Consider the following 19621-nt stretch of genomic DNA (forward strand, 5'->3'; position numbering starts at 1 on the left):
ATGATTTGTGGGATGACTTGAGTGCAGATACATCTCCGGAAAAGATTGAGGCCAATGCACATATACTTTCCAAACAATCGAAAAGGAAGCTTTCGAGTGAGGAACAGAAGCGTTCAATTTGCAGTGGTCTCTTAATTTTAACCCTTCTGTTGCTCACTCAAAACCTTCCTTTTCAACTTTTTTGGAAAGGAAAGAAAAAGGTTCAGTGGTCTCTTAATAGTTTTCGGAGCTGTTGTCGCTCCAAATGATACCCTTTACACTAGGTGGCAGCACTATAAAGTGACAGTGTAAAATTATCAAAAGGCTAACCAGTGAGAGAAAAAAAAGAAAAAAAGACACAAACATGGCGTCCAGTGCAGCGGCTCGGACAGCTGCTGGTACGGCTAAAGTTGTTAAACCAATTTTCAGCCGAGATCTGGAAGAAGCCAAGCGCCGTGTTCGTGAACTGTATCGTGCCTGGTACCGAGAGGTTCCAAACACAGGTAAAATAAGCTTTCCCTGTCGTACGTGGACATGCTGGATCCCACCGTCAAGGTCGTGCTAATGTAGCTAACGCTACCTGTCAGGCACTAGTTACAGATGAGATAACGTGAGCTACATACTGATGTCATACTTTATCTCACTTATAGGATGAGCATATTTTGTATGCAAGTTAACCAGCACTTATTTTGAATAGTTGGCCTGCATGCTCTAGTCTGTAAGGCCAGAACGGAACGTTAGGACGTGATTGTGTACAGTACTCGAAGCTAGCTATTTAACTATTGGTTACAGTTGCTGCCAGGTATAAAGCAGTTATATTATCTGTGGTGGCTACGCAGTTACGCTAGTTTATCATAACAGGAACATTAGACAGGCTGTACAATTACTTCTACATTTGCAGATTGTTCAAATGAATAGGAATTAGGTTCACCTGACAAGTGACTGAATGTGTATCTATTTACATCATCGTGTCTTATTCCACAGTGACTACCTTCCAGCTGGACATCTCCGCTCGCCAGGGGAGAGACAAAGTTAGGGAGATGTTTGAAAGAAACAAGCACGTCACCGACCCCCGCGTGATTGACATGCTTGTCATTAAGGTTAGTTTGCATCCTAAGCAGTGAATGCGCTCCATCCTAAGCAGTAAATGTGCATAGTTTAAGACCTCACATTGTTCCAATAAAGGAGCTTTAACTGGAGTAGTTGCAGTTAGATGACCCAGATATGAAGACCTGTGAGTGATCATGTGTAATATTATTATTAATTTATACATTTGTTTACAATTTAGGGTAAGATGGAGCTGCAAGAGACCATAAATGTATGGAAGCAAAAGACCCACATAATGCGGTATTTCCATGAGACGGAGGTCCCACGTTCAGCTGACTTCCTGTCCAGGTTTTATGTTGGACATGACCCATGAACTGCACCCAGCACTTTCTTCCCTGGTTTGTCAAACAGACGTAGTCCCTTATTGAACTGTAAATATAGTTATGTTACCCAATCTTGTGTGATGTCGTGATTGTACTCATGCATTTATTTTGTGATTTAAAATTTAAGATATGTGGCTGTTAATTTTCACTTGGATGTAGAGAGGCCCACCTAATGCGCTCCTGCACTGCATAGCTCCAAATACTGCTTGGTCACTGCCACAGAAGAGTGTTTTTGCAAACTAGCCCTTGGGATCACCCTTTATTGAGATCCTTTAAGTTCTGAATCAACTTTAACTGCTCAGCACATGTACATATACTCAATTATATTTGGTGTAATGGTGCAAGTGGTACATGATAAGAAGGGAGAGAATACACAGTCTACAAAGCCTGGACCTAAATGCTCCCCGTTGATATCATCCTAAGATAATGCGATATGGGGGTTGAGTATAAAACATGTCTATGTTTACATATAAAAAATGTTAACATAGATTTACAGTTGATGTACACATTAGCAATTTGTGTTCAGTGTGTCTAGTGTAGGCGCAGGGAGAGGAGCAAAGTTTGAGTGCAGTGTAGTGCAGCCCTTTAGTCTCTGTGGGACCGATGGATGACAACAACATGGTTCATACAAAGTTATATCAGCATGGTTAGAATTGTCTCTACACATTCCTGTTAAATTATCAGTTTATTTTTTTCTTTAGCCTCCAATAAGATTGTGAATGAACAGGGATGACACATTATAAATTATTTATTAGATCTGTTGACCAAAAACAGTTACACCACAGGTTGTAATAAAGAGCACCAAGCGTCCTTGTTGACCATATCAGAAACCACCAAAATAGGCCCCAAATAAATCAGTGTTCTTGTATGGCTGAAAAGCATAGCACTATTTTCATTAATAACTGGCTAAATGAAGTGCTACTTTGGCAGATCGATGAGTTTATTCTTGCACATTAATGTGTGTGTGTATATATATTTGCACATGAATATGTGTATTATATTATATATGACACTGTTGAAGTGTTATCAGTGCATGCAAATATGTCCAGTAAGGAAAAATTATCACTTCTCAAAAAACACTTTGTATCCAAGCAGGCACACATTACAAGGGACAGCAGGAAAAAGCACACAAAGAGCTATAAAGGCATTGTTGAGTTTGAGTCAAGTCTTTTCAGCATTCACATCTTCCCATAGTCTTTCAGTGGTAACAACTGTTGAGAGAGAGAGAAAAAACAGTAATAGACCTAACCTTCCCTGAGGTAAAATGCAATCATATTACTTAAATTCTGAGAGATCTAGCCAGGGGGATTTATTTTTCTAGATACAGCACACCCAGGTCATGTAATATTTTGGGGCATACAGACCCTTCAATCATCATCATCATCATCCTCTGGGACAAAGATGTCATGTTCTTCCAGCAGCGCAGCAAAGTTCTTGCTGATGAGAGTTCCAACATACAGGAAGGGGATCACTACCATAGCAATCCGAAAAAGGCCAAAGGAGGTCTGGACAATGATCAGTATTCCATCACAAAAACATGTCTAGGTTAGTCCATGTTTTGACAGAAAAAGCCTGCAATGTTGTGTGATTTTATACACAATGACACAACCCCCCAAAAAAATAATGTAATTAATAATGTACACCAAATATTTCATGCTTAACGTGTTTTAAAATTTCTAGTAAAATACCAGGTAGGCCTAAATATATTAATTAAAGCTGGGATAATATTAATTGAAGCTGGGATATATATTTTACATCTAAAACACATAACGTCGATTCCATTCCCAGACTATTTTATTTTATGAAAAGAGAATGCATACCTGTTGGGGGCGTAAATACTGTAACCCAGGTTTGATAGAATTTAACACTAATTCTGCCTTAAGATATCAGCAGACTTCTATCGTTAAGAATCAAGTAGTTACTCTGGATATACGACGTAGTGTTTCACTTCCAAATATATCTGCCTAGTCATTTTCTAAAATGAATAATACGTAAACATAAAAACACGTTCTTTTTTACATATTGATAAACCCTGCCTATGTCATAATATCAAACTGCAAACATAACGGCAACCACGTTGTTCACCTAATGCCTATACTTACATGAAGTAACATTTAAAATCTAGACATCGTTTTTATGGAATATAGAATCTGTCTTTCTGACTAATCGGCATTTGTCCTATAGAATATTGTGGAAACCTTTTTGAGGACTCACCTTCTTGGGTTTTGGCAAAATACCACCCGATGGTGAGTACACAACTGTTCGATACTTAGTTAGTGCCGCTCCTAAGCTATTTACATTCATGTTTGAAGAACATTTTGGTACACGACTGCTTTTGAGCACCGTCAGTCTAGCCAGATGAGCTAAGGCCGGCGCCATATTCCGAGGCGTTGATGTTTGCAGCAATGCGGTAAGTGAAATCATTGGGCGCGTTCGAGTGATACGCCTAAAGTAGAGTTGGGTGACGTGCCTAGAACAAAAATACTGTATGTATACGTGAAAATGACGCAGCAGGCTGGTGATGCGTTATTTTATTTTTTTTATATGGTGATGCGTTATTTTATGGGGGGCCAATACCAGTGTTGAATTTAAATGGTTGATTGTTGTTTATTTTTGTTCTGATACTATGACAGGCTTATTTGATCCAATAAACTCCGTCAGTACATGCCCAATTTTTTTTTAATTACCTAGTAATGAATCAATAGCCAGGTTCCCCATTTCCGAATCTGTCGTTTATTAGAAAGAGAGGATGAAATCAGAAGTGTTTCTGCTCTCCAGGCCGAAGTATTCCTGTATAGAATGTTTGTTATGATTAGGTTTTACAGCCCATTAATTATCTTACAGCCAAAAATTATAGCCAAAAAAATTATGGCTAAACCATTGCTAAGTGAATGCTTATCTTTTTATTGAAAGGTTCACTACAGATGTCTTTAACCCTTTCAGCGTTTTAAAGCATGATAAACAGGAATGTTGTCTGACTGTCCATGGGACTCATTAATGGCTGTTCTACTTACAAAATGTTGGTTGGTGTAGTGATCCCTATCATCTGAAACTAAAACTGGAAAAGCTATTTAAAATACATTTCCCTAAGGTCATTAGCTGAAATGTTTCAATATTCTACATTTCTCAAGATTGATGAACCAACAGTATTTTTAAAAATCATTTATTGTGAACTGAGCTGCATCTTAATTATACACCTGTAAACAAAACACTGAATTTGTAGGTAACAAGAAGCAGTCACATATTTGCTTTGTATTGGAGATGTTGCTCTTCAAGATGTGCCAAACAAAAAACTATTTTTGCCAAGTTAAACAAACCATACAACTCTTAAATAAATGTAATTGTGCATAGAAATGTATGGTTTAACTTTGCAATAAGTTTTTTTTTACTTACATTGTAACACACTGAAGAATTCTTGTTTGAGAATTATTCTGTTACTGTGGAATTACCCTAAATGTTTTCCAGTAGGTTGGCATTATATACACGTAACAATATCCAGTATCCCATACACAGCCCTCAGCAATCAAGTATAATGAACAGTTATTGATTAGAGAAACTTAAAACTTTCAGTAGCATATCAATACAGCATGGGGGGAAACAATGGTGTCCCTCTTTACATAACTAGGTAATTCTGCCTGATCACAGACATCAATTGTTTAATTTAAAAAGTGTGTGTGTGTGTGTGAGAGAAAAAAAGTGAAAGGAATGTATTTAGAGAGAAACTGGTAATTACTGCTCACACTGTCGATGGAAAATATAGTAAACCAGTGGTGATTGTGCCAATGGACACTACACATGCTGAATATTCCAGTCAGTGTACTTGATCTTTCCTAGATGTTTCCTGGATATGCAGACTTATTTACATATTTTGATGTCAGTACACCCCAAACAAGGTAAATAGGAATTTATATATTACATTAAATATATATTTTAAAAGACTGGTCTTTAATAAATAATACAATTCATAAAACATTTACATGTAATAAAAACGACATACGGTAAATTAAAAAACAAAAAATCTTTGAAATGTGTAACAATGGAAATGAAAATCGTACCATGTGGACAAAAAAGAAAATCTAAACAGCTTGAGTCTCCTTCACTTCGTGTCATGGTGTGTTTCAACAGGTCAGGTGGGTTCCCTTTAGTGCCACTATTGATGTAGAACCACCAAGTGGTATCTACTCTCTACAAAGGAAATGGAGTGTTTCATGACACAAAACTAGGCAGATTCCACAAAAAACAAGTCATAAAATCCTATTGTACCTAATGTTGTTTGAAGGCGAGACGCCTGAAGAACTTGTTTATCTCAAATACTCCCGGTCTGACAGGACCCCCAGCAGTGTTGCTCTCTCCCAGCCTCACAATCTGTCCTGCAGCAATTGCTGCCCTGAGGCTCATGCTTTTCACCACCCGAGACCCAGGTCCAAGGCCGGAGGTAGGCCGGGAGGATACAGTAATGTAGGAGGCATCCTTCTGCTGCTCCATGTAACTCACTACGACAGAGAGCAGGGAGAAACCGCTGATCAGCAGTGGTGCATCCATAATCACAGCCAAAATTATATACAAATGCAGCACTCATTACCTGCAGCAGTAAGTATGGTGTCTGTAGTGCTGACAAGCTCCAGAAGGACTGTGGGATATGCAGGATGCAACATGAAGAGCTTTCTGATGACTGGCATGGCTGGAGACACCCCTGGGGCAACCTGCTAACAGAGCAAGTTTTAAGATATATCTCAAGTGTTGAACGACACATTACGATATGTGAATTAATGCATGTGTTTCAAAACATTAAAAACTTCCTCTCTCTGACATGGTATTTCTGCCCCCTATAAGAACTCTACAAAGGACTCACAGTTGTCTTTGTGAGGTTCTTCTGTGGTCTCAGTGGGTCACCAGCCCAGAAAAGGAAAGCTGACTGACCAGATGTTGTCATGACCGAGGAACCTTCCAGGTCAAGGCGCGGGCAAATAAATTCTGTCTCCCATAGACTACGCCCTCTGGCTCCATCAATCACCTGAATCTGATAGAGATGGATGTTAAACATTTACAGCAGTCTGAGAACTATAATGGCTGTACATCCCACAGATTGATGAAAGGTTATTATTACTGTAAATGGGATTATCTGGGACATCATACTTTTCTCATTCTAGGGGCCCCCGACTTCTGAACGAGGAGATCTGGGATTCTGTCATCGTTGAATTGGCCTGGTGCTGGTCGACTGAGACAATGATTCAGATTGTTTAGGCTCTGTATCTTCAAAAGCATACCTTCAACTTTCATATTGATCTCTGTGATCCTTTAGTATTTCCTACCTGTGTATGGCTGAGAGGCTGAGAGTCCATGCAGTGTGTGCGTCCTTCTCTCTCAGCACAGAGAGCTTGCTGGAGCCACACACCAGCACCCAGTCACTCCGGCTGGAGTTGAGGTTGGAAAGAGAGTCCAGGCGATTGTGGTTGTTACACAAGCCAGCCACTAGTGGGAGCAGGAACTCGACTTGCTCTGTTCCACTGGACAGAGAAAAAAACCCAAATACATTCACATTTTGAAAATGTTAGTCATTTAGGAAAAGCTATTATGCAGAGCGACTTATAGTTAGCATACATGAAATGGTGCAGTTAGCGGTTCTTCAGACGTGGACAATTTGTAATTGTGTACCCAAGACATTAGTCAGCCTTACCTGGATATGTGTATGAGAGAAGAGTTATGGTTTTTCCTAAGCTTCTCCCAGACAGGGTCCTTCAGTCTTAGGCCAGGAGATATGGGTGTTTTTCCAGTAGCCTGATTGTAAATATCTCTCAGGGATATAGCCTCTACAGTGCCTAGGGTATGTATAGCAAATACAATATTACCCATTTGGTCATTTTAAACTGCAAACCGTGTACTTGATTAAAACCAGAATCCTTTACCTACACTAAACAGAATGTAGTGCGATATAAACAGAATCCTTTACCTAGACCAAACAGAATATAGTGTGCGCCCAGCTGTGTCTCATGAAGCAAAGGACCAACTAGCTTGCCCGTGAGGTTAAAGGTTGTGAGGTTAAAGGTCACAGGATGTCCAAGCTGAGCTCCAGTCAGCCCAGACAGCAACACCAGTGACAGGTCAGACACCTGAAAATGAACCAGGCAATTATATGAACATTTTAGACTGACTGGAAAATAACTGTAATTAATGAGCATATCAAGATTATTACCTAGCCTTTTACTCGCTAATGTACGGTCACTGGCAAACAAAATGGACGAAACACGACTGAGAATCATCTCACAAACAAAGAGCCAGCCATTAAAGCTGAACTCCCTCCAGACGACCCCCCCCTCAGTCTATCCACCACAGAAGTGTCGTCTGTATTGAAGAGGGTGAATGCAAGCAAGGATGCTGGTCCTGATGGCGTCTCCAAGCATGTGCTCAGAGCATGTGCTGGGCAGCTGACCGAGGTCTTTTCTGACTATTTTAACCTGTCGTAGGACCAGGTGGTTGTCCCAACTTGCTTTAAGACCGCAACCATTGTGCCAGTGCCGAAGCACTGCGTCTGGCCTGAATTACTTCTGACCTGTCGCACTCACCCCCACAATCAAGTGCTTCGAAAGACTAGTTCTGGCCCACCTCTGCCTCCCCCTAACACTGGATCCCTACCAGTTTGTCTACCAGTCGAACAGGTTTACAGAGGACGCCATCTCCACAGCTTAACACTCTGCCCTGACCCACCTGGACCAAACCAACACCTATGTGAGAATGCTATTCATAAACTTTAGCTCAGCATTCAACACGGTCATCCCCTCGAAGCTGGTCAACAAACTCCACGACCAGGGGATCAGCCCCTCTCTCTGCAACTGGACTTTGGACTTCCTAACCAACAGATCCCAGTCTGTCAGGTTAGACAACTTAACCTCCTCCACCCTGATCCTCAACACTGGTGTTCCACAAGGCTGTGTGCTGAGCCCACTCCTGCACACAGTTCCAACACCATCAGCAAGTTTGCAGAAGACACCACGATGGTAGTCCTGATCAGTGAAAATGACGAGTCAGACTACAGAGAGGAAGAAAGGTGCCTGGTGGCATGGTGCACTGATAACAACCTGGCCCTGAAAACCGCCCAAAACATCACTTGTACCCAGCTCCCAGTCATCGTAGACCTCCAGCGCAAGCGGTGTCTGCATGGGGCACGCGACATCATCAGAGACCCTTCACATCCATCCCAAAAACTGTTTGCTGTCCTGCCATAAGGCAGGAGGAACAGGTTTCTTCATTCCCGCACCAGCAGGCTCAGGAACAGTTTCTTCCCATCCACTGTAACCCTGCTGAACTCTGTGACCCATCACTAAACACAACCCCCCTGCCTCTCAGGTCCTTGTTGCACGACTCCCTTTGTACTACTCTGACCCTGCCTTGCAAAGTCTGATAATGGAAGTTTTCAGTTGGAACAAGTACGTGTCTACCTCAGGAACCTCACTGCTGCTATCCCTGCATTTCAGCTGCACACGCACCTTACACATTCAGTTTGTCTCTTTACACATCTAGAACTGCCATCATGCTTGCATTTTTACAGTTGTTACATATACATGTCTACCTCGGGGACCTCATTGCTGCCATCTCAGCATCCCGGTTGCACATGCTACCTTACCCCTTCAATTTGCCTCAAGTGCACATCTAGAATGCCATTTAGAAGTGCCCTTTGTACCTGTTATTATCCTACTTGTAACATCCACTATACATATTACTTGTACATTTTCAGCCCTCCTCTATTTGCCTTAATTGCACATTTAGTATTGCCATTTGTACTGCATTTGCCTTCACTGCACATCTATACAATCCACCTGAAATATCCATATATTTATTGCTTGTAAATGTCATGCCCTCTTCTATTTGCACTTCTGGTTAGATGCTAACTGCATTTTGTTGTACTGTTCTTGTACTGTTCAATGACAATAAAGTTTAATCTAATCTAATCAGGGTGTATGCGCTACATTAATCATAAGGTTTATAGTGTAGTAATTGTCTTATAACTATTGTAATTAATATGTTTAGGTGTCTTGCCAGAGATTGTCATACCTGGTCAGCAGGTAAAGTAGCAATCAGCAAGTCAGGAACAGTGTCTCCTTGTAGATCTGGAACGGCGATGGCCTGGGACTCTATTTTTCCTGGGGTTACAGACCACAGCTCCCTACCTGATGGTGAAAATAAGAGGTAATCTTCTTATTGGAACATAAAAAATGTAAAAAAAACCTACTGCACATTATTTATGATTATAAACATCAACTGCTACCATTATCATGTTTCTTGCTGTGAAACTGTCGTCTGACCTGTTGTGCCATTGACAGCGGTGAGGTGTGCAGACCCACTGAGCAGACACACGGGACCGTTGGCCCTGTCTCTCAGGCCAGACAGGGGAATGGCACTGTGGGGGAAGGCTCTGAGGGCAGCACCCCCTGCTGGCAGTGGTGATGGGTGGGCTTCGTACTGCAGGCCACACTGGATGGACTCTACAGGCTCCCTGAAAACTTGTCTCCATAGCAACTCACCGCTGACTGCAGACAGTGCCAGCACACTATGCTCTGGGGGAGGCAGAAAGGGAGGAACGGCGGGTTTGTTTGTGTGTTGCAAAGTACCTCAGCAGTTTACTATGGCTAATAAGTACGGCACGACAATTCACACTTCCAATTCCAATTAGGTACCATTATGTACCAACGCTTCTAATCTCCATTTTCAACGTTTGTTAGTATTGACTGTACCTAAGAATAGCTGCACACGTCATTAAATTATGTCAAATTCCCTCTGCTCCCTACATTTGTCGATCATTGTTGTTGTCGTGTTGTGTTGTCGTCAGTTACGTGTTCATGTGTAACCGATGAGTGCATCCGTTTTGCTGCTTAAGTCAGCCCTTTCTATTTGTATGTGTTTGTTTATTAAAAAGTGAACATTGACTACCTTCTGCCTGCGCCTGCTTCCTCGCCTACGCACTCCATGATAGCATGGTTTTTGCCATGAACATTAGTGGTTGTTTGTCTCTACTCTGAAAGTTCTGTTTAGCCAGCAAGGCACTCACTGCAGTGCATTTCACAAAAACATTTAAACCATTTGACCCAAAAAATTATAATAACACTATTGTTGTTTTAGACTGGCTTGCCGTGGTATCGAGAATCGTGTAAATTTCTCTGGAAACATATCGAAATTCAACATTCACATAACGTGACATCCCTGATGGCAGGATTAACTAGATATGACAATTCATATCGCAGAATGTTTGGCTGAAGGCCTGAGAATGCCTGGAAAAGACCCCTCCTCTTACCTTTGTAGTTCCCCACAGAACTGGAAAGATGGGAGGTGTTACTCTTTTGAGTAACTCCTATTAGCACATCTTCGAATGAATCATTGTTGACATCCAACAGAGCAAGAGGAGGTGGGGTAACACCTAGAGTAAATAAAACACACTGTTACTACTATTCACTGAACCATAACTGCAGTTGCTTGGATGACATGCTGTTAAAATAATCACTGTAATCAGTCATCATAGCTTAGACACACGAAGACAAACAGTCAGCAAACTCAAACTGTCAAAGACAAACAGTCAGCAAACTCAAACAAGTCAAAGGCAAACAGTCAGCAAACTCAAACAAGTCAAAGGCAAACAGTCAGCAAACTCAAACAAGTCAAAGGCAAACAGTCAACTGCTTTCTCATACAGTTTACTGTAATGCTGACTGTGTGCATACCTTAACCTAAAGCACAACACTAAGCAACAGTATTACTGGTCTGACCAGACCTGTATCTTTGTCCACAGGTCCAAGCAGCTAAATCTGTTTTTCTCAAAACAAGCATTTTGTGGAAACGAAACTGACAAAGGATCTGTCCAACATTGTATTGAACAAAATGTATTTGCCTTCTCAAAACATGAATACAGCAAAAAAGTATGATACCAGGAAAATTCGAGATCAGCTGTTGAATCTCCTGTGCACTCTGGGTCACGATTTCTTGAAGCACCTCAATGTATTCTGCTCTGTTCATCCTTCCCTAAATCCTGGTCAGTCTCCCAGTTCCTGCCGCAGAGAAGCAGCCCCACAGCTTTATACCTCACTGTAGGGATGGCATTAGCCAGGTGATACATTTGATCTTTTAAGCCTGATGTAGCGCTTGGGATTCAGGTAGAATCGTTTGATTGTGATCAGACCTGAGAATATTATTCCTCATGCTCCCAGTGTCCTACTGGCGGCACATCACATGCATTTTAGTCAGGAGTGGCTTCCATGTAGCAAGTCTACCATACAGGCCTGATTAATATGAGTTCTACAGAGATGTGTGTTCTTCTTGCCGGTTTTCCAATCGCTGCAGAAAAACTCAAAGGTTCTATTAGTGGCCATTGGGTTCTTGATCACCTCCCTCACCTAGGCCCTCCTTGTCCAGTTATGTAGTTTGCCCGGGTGTCCAGCTCTAGGAAGCCTTGGACGTTCCAAACATTTTCCATTCGAATTCTGAAACCCACTGTGCATCTGGGAACTTTCAATGCTTTGGCAATGTGTTTACAACCTTCCCCAGACATATGACACAATTCTCTCGGAGATCACTTTTTTTTTAAATCAATTAGAAATTATATCTGTAAGTCAACAAAATGTGGAGAAAGTGAAGGAGTCTGAATATCCCAAAATCTAATCGTTTTATATAATTGCTAATGTGTGCAGGATTCATTAATTGATGATGAGTGCAACTGATATTAATTTATACAACTCAATCAACCACAAAGCAAAGCTCTACAAGCAATGGTGAAAATTGTGTCAGTGTAAAAACAGCTAGCCAACTTAATTCTCTACTCTGCATTTCCCCACAATAAACAACTGTTGAAATTAGACAGTTTCCAAAATCTTACCCTATATAAACTCATTCATTCATTCATTAATCTTCCGGGGCCAGGTCGCGGGGGCAGCAGTCTAAGCAGAGATGCCCAGACATCCCTCTCTCCAGACACTTCCTCCAGCTCTTCCGGGGGGACACTGAGGCGTTCCCAGGCCAGCCGGGAGACATTGTCCCTCCAGCGTGTCCTAGGTCTTCCCCGGGGTCTCCTCCCGGTGGGACGGGACCGGAACACCTTCCCAGGAAGGCGTTCCGGAGGCATCCGAAACAGATGCCCAAGCCACCTCAGCTGACCCCTCTCGGTGTGGAGGAGCAGCGGCTCTACTCTGAGCTCCTCCCGGGTGACCGAGCTTCTCACCCTATCTCTAAGGGATCTCCCAGCCACCCTGTTCCTATATAAACTGATTTACTAAAGCCATTCACAATGTTATGGAATCCCTTTCTTATTAAAATGTGTTGATGTTCCCCAAACAAAACACTTTACAGTGAATTTTCTGTTAGTTGATGAGAACTAGATTTTAAGTTCTGCATTACTGGGTCAAAGATAAGCCATTCCGATACAAAAGGAAGAGCTGACCAGACCTTCTGGAAAAAAACATAGTTTTTTCATTGTTGTTTTGCTATCGATACTTTCACTGAAAGATATTGTAAGAGATATCGCTCGTTGCTCACCTCCCACGTGATCACCAAACTCTCTCTCCCACTGCGGTCGTTGGTCCAGCTCCCCTTGCTGGCAAGGAACCAGAAAGGCACACAACAGCACCAGCATCATGACACAGACGAGAGGCACCAGGAAGAACGCTGCACGGATGGCTCCCCTCACGTTCGCTTTCTTTCCTTCTGGGTCAACACTGGCACTAACACCGAGTCCAGAGCCACCAGGAGCACCAGGGCCTCCTCCTTCCTCCACTCCTCCATCCCTGTTCGTCTCCCTCTGGCTCCAGTACTGCAGGCCCTTCTCCGCCTTCTCCTGCCTAGTTTTTCCCGGGAGGCGCTCTCTCCACTTGTCCTCCTCCTCTTCCTCCTCTGCCCCATCTTCGTCTGCGACAAGCCTCCCCGTTCTCCCGCCCCTCAGCTCTGAGGTGCTTGCTCCAGTGCAGTTGCCCCTTCCCAGGCCATTGTGGGGGTAATTGAGGACTAGGTCGTCATCCTCACTGTCGTCCTCACTGTCAGCCTGTGTGAGAGGATCATACTCTCCCAACTCAGAGCACTTCTTCCCTGGTGGAGAAACACACACGTCTGTTTAACAGATGTCTTTCCTCTAGCGTTTGTTTTTCAGCGGCAGTTGTATCTTCCTGCCAGTTTGTTAACACTACTGGAAACTGCATCTACTTCATTAAATAATCTATAGTAGAATCGCTAAAAAGTAGCATTATTCATTTCATTTTGTGTCTCTGAAGAAATGTACTGTATGTAACTTTTCTTTACATAATATTTTTATAACGCGCTGGCAATGATTTAATAGTGGTTAGGAACTCCTGGGAACTGAGTACAGGGAAAACACTGTATAATGGATCTGCCCCAGCGAAAATGACCTGACAGAGAGCCTGGTGGTGCTCAATAGAAAGTTCAAAACATGAAGTGTTGCCTTGTCTTATGCTCTAGTGACTACTTGTGATGGGCCAAGGGGCCTGCAAGCTCAACTGTGGTTGTTAGACAGTGAAAACGTTCCCTCATGAGCACATACGTTCTGGCAAATAGTTCCTGGTTGAGGGAGCAGAGTACTAAGAACAGAATGGCTTGGGAAGTTATGATTTGTAGGACACCTAGATCTTTGACTGTCCGCGTTCACAGTTGACCAATAAAACTTGTCATAAAGTATAAATTGGACGGGGAAAAAATTTGAAGGCAATCTGGGTCAGATTTGAACGAAAAATACACTGAAATAACGGCAGAAACAAAACATTAAATCAATTTGTTTGGAGATTCTTCTGCTATTTTGCTACTGCATATCTAGCGTTTCCCTTAATATTTGCTGATTATTTTCAGGAACTACAAGTTGCGATGCTCAAGCTGGGACCATAAACGGTTTAACGTAGTGGCACAACATCGCAACATTTGCGGAAATGCTTGCAACACAAATTCTACAGACCAGACAGTGGTTTTCTCAAGTAAATAGAAGTGCGAATGTATTCCTTATTTGTTACTTTAAATCCTACGTGAAAACTGGCATTCTAGCCAGTGTCCCAGTCATACAACCACGTGAAATCCATACTTATAATGAAAACGCATCTGGCCTACAAACTTTTTACTCAAAATAACACATTCATAGGACTTAATTGGTTGTTAAAGTGGGTTGTTTTATTTCCGAAGTTTTTATCAAAAGTATGAATTAGACCTGTTTGAAGGACTGCAGCTGTACAGGGCAAACATTGGTTTGAACAATTAACATTATTCAACGTATTGACTGTTGAGATTCTAACACTAGAATGAAAGCGAGAACAAATTAAATACAGCTCCGGAAAAGATTAAGAGACCACTGCACCTTTTTTCTTTCCTTTCCAAAAAGGTCGAAAGGGAAGGTTTTGAGTGAGGAAAAGAAGGGTTAAAAATTAAGAGACCACTGCAAATTGAACGTGTTCTGTTGCTCATTCAAAACTTCCCTTTTCAACTTTTTTGGAAAGGAAAGAAAAGGGTGCAGGGGTATCTTAATTTCTTCCGGCTCACCACAGTTGATGAATATTCGACGGAATATCTGCGTAACCACTGATAGGGGTCAGAAGGATAATATTATAACATATAACAACTATAATTATTTAGCTAGCAGCAGCACAATGGATATCTAATATGAATTAACACATTAAATTAATGATGAACACGAAATCTGAAGCTTGATGTTGTTATGACAGCGAGCAACGAAAATTTAGCAACGTATTCAACTCACGTTACTGTACCGTATTGTATTAAATTTGTCACGTTACTGTATTATAGCTATGTCAGCGCATTTGGCTATATGAATTTTTATCCTGTAAAGGTTGAATGAAAATAAATGTAAAACAGTGATAATAACTGTCTTATTTTCCAACAAAATTCAGAACCGTCAGATGAAAACACAATGACATAATTATTGCAATAGCTTTGCAATAGGCAATAGCTTCCACGCACCTGTGTTCAAGGTAATATTGTTACTAACTACAGTACTACTGTAGGTAGCTAACGTTAGCTTGTGTAAGCTAACGTAACGGAATAACAACACAACTGATTTGAGAGAAACCACGACTACAGACTACACAAAATCATGGGTTATACACAACATTAACAACATATTCAATTACTTTCACCAACATTCACCCAAATATTTGTAACGCGTTTCTTACCGGGCAATTTTAGAGCACGGGACAAAGCTGCAGCCATTGCAAATTGTAACGGCGCTGAGCTGCAGAATTTCTCTTTTCAAACGACGTGTGTGTGGGCTGTTTAGCTCAGCCCGGGGGGGGGGGGGGGGCGTTCGAAAGAGACTGAAGGACCTTTACTAACTGATCTCGAAATCATCTGACATCAAAAATAACTAAATCAATATAATTTTTAACCCACAGTGGCTTCGGAAAGTATTCAGACCCCTTCACATTCTGTTGTTGAGTTTTTGACTGAATTTATAATTTCTAAATAGCCAGCGCAAATCTTAGCAATATGCTCCTACCACCACGCTGCACCTCAGTGCAACTTCGTTAACCATTAATACGTTCACTAAAGTTAACTTCGATAACCGTTATTCAGTAAAATCGTTAATCGTTCATTTGTATTCTAAGAAAATGTCTAACTAAATTCTAAGAAGATTATCAGTGTTATTTACTTCACCTGTCCGTGGTCATAATGTTATGGCTGATTGGTGTATTTTGTTGTTTTATTTTATTATAATTTGTATAATTATACAAAATTATTTTTGTATAATTTGTCTGGCTATATTTTTGTTAACATATTCTTCTTCTTAACTCTCACTATGTAGATGTCAGATGCCATGTCACAATAATTTCATTGTGCAGGATGATGTTTTGTTGTCTGGTTCGTTTGACAAATAAATCTTGAAACTTGAAACAATCATAGATGATGTTAACAACACACCAATAGCTGCTCGCTAGTAACTTGAGGGTTCCCGAGTGTTTTTCCCCACTTTTGACCTTCATACTGAAGCCTTGAGACTTGTGTGCAATCTTACTGCATTCAAATACATGTTTGATTTTGAAAATAACATCTAGTTATTCAGGATTTGGCATCACCCTGGATTGAAGAAAAGAAAAATGGCTTGGTCTCTAGAAGGATTTAAAAGTACATTTATGAAGTTTGTGGGTAAGCAGACTTGAGTTAACTGAAGTTAAATGTAACTGTTAATTAGTCTGATAATGATTTTCACAGTTAACTTAAATATTAAATTGTTAACGAAAATTTGAACTTTGTTCATTAAAGATTAACGGATTAACGGTTTGGTGCCCAGATCTGGATTTGTACTATTTTGCCAGATGTAGCATTTAGCATTCAGGACTAATAGTTGGATTTTGTTCTCATCAGACCAGATAATAATGTTCTCATATTTCTTTAAGTGCCGTTTGGCAAACTCCCAGTGGAATGTCATATGCTTTTTACTCAGTAGTTTTTACTCATTAGTCTAGCCACATGAAGGCCTGAATGACGGAGCGCTGCTTAAATGGTTGTCCTTCTAACAGTTTTTTTCAACTATGCAGAGAAACTCAGAATGTAAGTCTTTTTTCCAATTGTGTAAAACCTTTAGGTAAAAAGTGTTGCAATGTGGTTTAATAGTAATAACGTTCTAGTGCCCAGCTAGAACGGCCATAAGGTTCTTGGCCAGCTTCATGATGGACATGAGTATCATTTAATTTTGTAGTCATAGCAAGTTTAGTTTTTCTCAAATTTCACAGGTTGCGATGCAGAATGTCCCTGCAAAGGCTGGGGTAAGACTATACTCCAGCATGTATCTCGTTTTATTACCTGACCAGCAAAAAATAGTCTAGCTCTCCCTGTATAGTGAGAGACCAATAATTTGTCCTGCTCGTAGTATTAACCAATCAGATCACCCTCTCCTCCCTCCCAAGATTCTGTTCATGACTCCTTGTTTGGCCAGATGCTGATTACTGGTCCTGCCCTGGTCAGACAGTTCTGTTGCACATTCCTATAAGAGTACAAATATTGACTGAGAACAATGCATGGGATGTGTGAAAAAGATTAGGCTACCTTTTTGTAGAATAATAGTGTTCTGTGTAGTTCTCATTCCGGATATTATTATGCAACAACTGATATTGTCTGCAATGATTAGCTACTTTCAGAATACAGGCCTGATTCTTTTATGTCTTTGAGCAATATCCTCCTAGTTGTAGATACTACATGGTTCTGTGCTAATTTATAATAGATATAATAGGTAGGTTATAATAAGGCAGTATTTAGGTAGTATTAAGGTATACAGCTCCCGTTATTATTTTCATTATGTTACTGTTATGCTGGTCTTCTGTAGGAAGGGCTGTACACTCCAAGACATGGCCTTCATGGTTGAAACCTTCACAGTGTCCCTGTTCCAAAGTACAACGTACCTTGGCTTGACCCTGGACAACACCTTGTCATTCTCCACAAACATCAGTGCGGTAACTTGCTCCTGCACATTCATGCTGTACAACAACAGTACAGTAAGAGCTCACTCACATGCTTTCTTGTGTGAAAGGTGTTTCTGTGACATTTAGCTCTTCACCTCCTTGTTCCCCTCTAACTGGGGGCAATATCAGCTGGTCATAGACCAGTAAATCAATATATATATTATTTTTTTTCCACTCCGCTGTTTGGGTCATTACTGTGCATCCTTCCTGAGATTTCACCCAATCAACTGACATCTCCCTCCCTTTTAATATAATCAACGGCCTCAAATGACATACCTGAGCTGTTTCCTTCCTCTATGGAAGGAACCGTGAGCATGCAGCCCATAAAGTAAACTTGTCTAATCTGTTAACTGTAACACATCAACCTACTAGTCCAGGAACCCCTGTTATATCTATTAAGCTGGCTTTACTTAATATCAGATCTCCCGCCAACAAATCATTCTTGGTAAATGACATTATAATATCCTACAACCTAGATTTTATGTTTCTCACTGAAACGTGGCTAACAGAAGATTGTAGTGCTGCAATTCTCAACGAGACAGCACCCGAAGGATTTGGCTATATAAATACGTGTCGAAATGGCAGGAAAGGAGGAGGAGTGGCTGCCCTATTCAAAGATACATTCCAGTGCAAAGAAAATACACTAGGTCATTTTATTTATTTTGAATACCTCTGTTTTACATTGAAGGTTACCCCCAAAATCTTGTTTTTAACCATTTACAGATCTCCACAATATTCAGCAAATTTTATTGATGATTTTGCTGAACTACTCTGTGTTATATTAGTTGATTATAACTTGTTTATTATTACTGGGAATTTTAACATCCACATAGATAATAGTACAGACAATAATGCCAAGTCACTCTTTGCACAACGTGACACTTATGATCTCACTCAACATGTGAAAGAGCGTACACACACTCAAGGTCACATTCTAGATCTGGTTATCTCTAAAGGTCTCGTCATGGTTAAAGACTTGGCCCTGTCTGATCATTTCTGTGTCTTTTTTTATTCACTTATCACCCCGGATGTTCCAGTAAACTCTGTTTCTGTTAAGAAAAGGTAAATTAATGAGAGTACCAATGCTCAGTTTATGGAAGCCATAGCTATCTCTCCAACAATAAGTGCTGAGTCAGTTGATGTACTCCTGGATCATTTTAATGCCAAAATATTGAATGTCATGGATCGTGTTGCACCGGTAAAGGTAAAGAAAACTTTGAGCAAACAGAAAACACCATGGAGAACCACCATGAAAAGAAAATGTAGGAAAGCGGAACGTAAGTGAAGGAAAACTAAACTTCTAATTCACTATGACATTTATAAACAAAGCCTTTGTAGCTTCAACAATGAGTTATGCAGGGCCAGACAGCAACATTTATCGGGAACGATCAACAAGAATATCAACAAAACCCGCACTCTATTTGTCATGGTTGACAAGCTTACAAACCCAATAAAGCAGATAGCATCAGAACTCATGTCCACTGTGAATTGTAATGAATTTGCTTGTTTCTTTATTGAAATTATGAGTATTAGACAGGACATCAGAACAACACAGTCTAACAAGGACTTTTTTCCATCACCACGACCACCAAGACATAACATGTCGCATTTTAATACAATTGATCAGAAATCCCTAGAAGAAACAGTTCAACATCTTAAAGCTTCCACTTGTTGTCTCGACACACTGCCATCAGATTCTTTAAAACAATTTTTAACTCTATAACAATGGACCTACAGCAAATAGTTAATAGTTCTCTGCAATCAGGCATTT

General features: G+C 40.8%; 3 protein-coding genes across 5 annotated transcripts; 1 reads left to right on the plus strand and 2 right to left on the minus strand.

The window, feature by feature from the left end:
• The first annotated feature begins 315 nt into the window (after positions 1-315).
• Positions 316-1480, plus strand: ndufa6 (NADH:ubiquinone oxidoreductase subunit A6). The gene is made up of 3 exons (XM_010896698.4): positions 316-482; positions 964-1079; positions 1268-1480. The coding sequence occupies exons 1-3, from the start codon at positions 344-346 to the stop codon at positions 1397-1399; spliced, it is 387 nt and encodes a 128-aa protein (XP_010895000.1). The 5' UTR covers positions 316-343; the 3' UTR covers positions 1400-1480.
• A 659-nt stretch (positions 1481-2139) lies between these two features.
• Positions 2140-4249, minus strand: LOC114840200 (single-pass membrane protein with aspartate-rich tail 1b). 2 transcript variants are annotated; one of them, XM_029123047.2, is made up of 3 exons: positions 3624-4249; positions 2774-2914; positions 2140-2620 (listed from the first exon to the last, which is right to left on the minus strand). In XM_029123047.2, the coding sequence occupies exons 1-2, from the start codon at positions 3831-3833 to the stop codon at positions 2777-2779; spliced, it is 348 nt and encodes a 115-aa protein (XP_028978880.2). In that variant the 5' UTR covers positions 3834-4249; the 3' UTR covers positions 2140-2620; positions 2774-2776. The 2 variants fall into 2 exon arrangements, with proteins under 2 accessions (XP_028978880.2, XP_028978879.2); XM_029123046.2 differs by having other exon boundaries at positions 2140-2914.
• A 307-nt stretch (positions 4250-4556) lies between these two features.
• Positions 4557-15655, minus strand: fam234b (family with sequence similarity 234 member B). 2 transcript variants are annotated; one of them, XM_010896697.3, is made up of 12 exons: positions 15568-15655; positions 12923-13468; positions 10696-10818; positions 9710-9961; positions 9459-9574; positions 7360-7519; positions 7087-7228; positions 6722-6916; positions 6546-6627; positions 6262-6429; positions 5992-6112; positions 4557-5902 (listed from the first exon to the last, which is right to left on the minus strand). In XM_010896697.3, exons 1-12 carry the CDS (start codon positions 15602-15604, stop codon positions 5673-5675), a joined length of 2172 nt encoding a protein of 723 aa, XP_010894999.2. In that variant the 5' UTR covers positions 15605-15655; the 3' UTR covers positions 4557-5672. The 2 variants fall into 2 exon arrangements, with proteins under 2 accessions (XP_010894999.2, XP_010894998.2); XM_010896696.3 differs by having other exon boundaries at positions 5992-6115.
• Between the last annotated feature and the right edge of the window lie 3966 nt (positions 15656-19621).

This window comes from Esox lucius, chromosome 11, assembly GCF_011004845.1.
Source record: "Esox lucius isolate fEsoLuc1 chromosome 11, fEsoLuc1.pri, whole genome shotgun sequence".
Classification (NCBI taxonomy): Eukaryota; Metazoa; Chordata; class Actinopteri; order Esociformes; family Esocidae; genus Esox; species Esox lucius.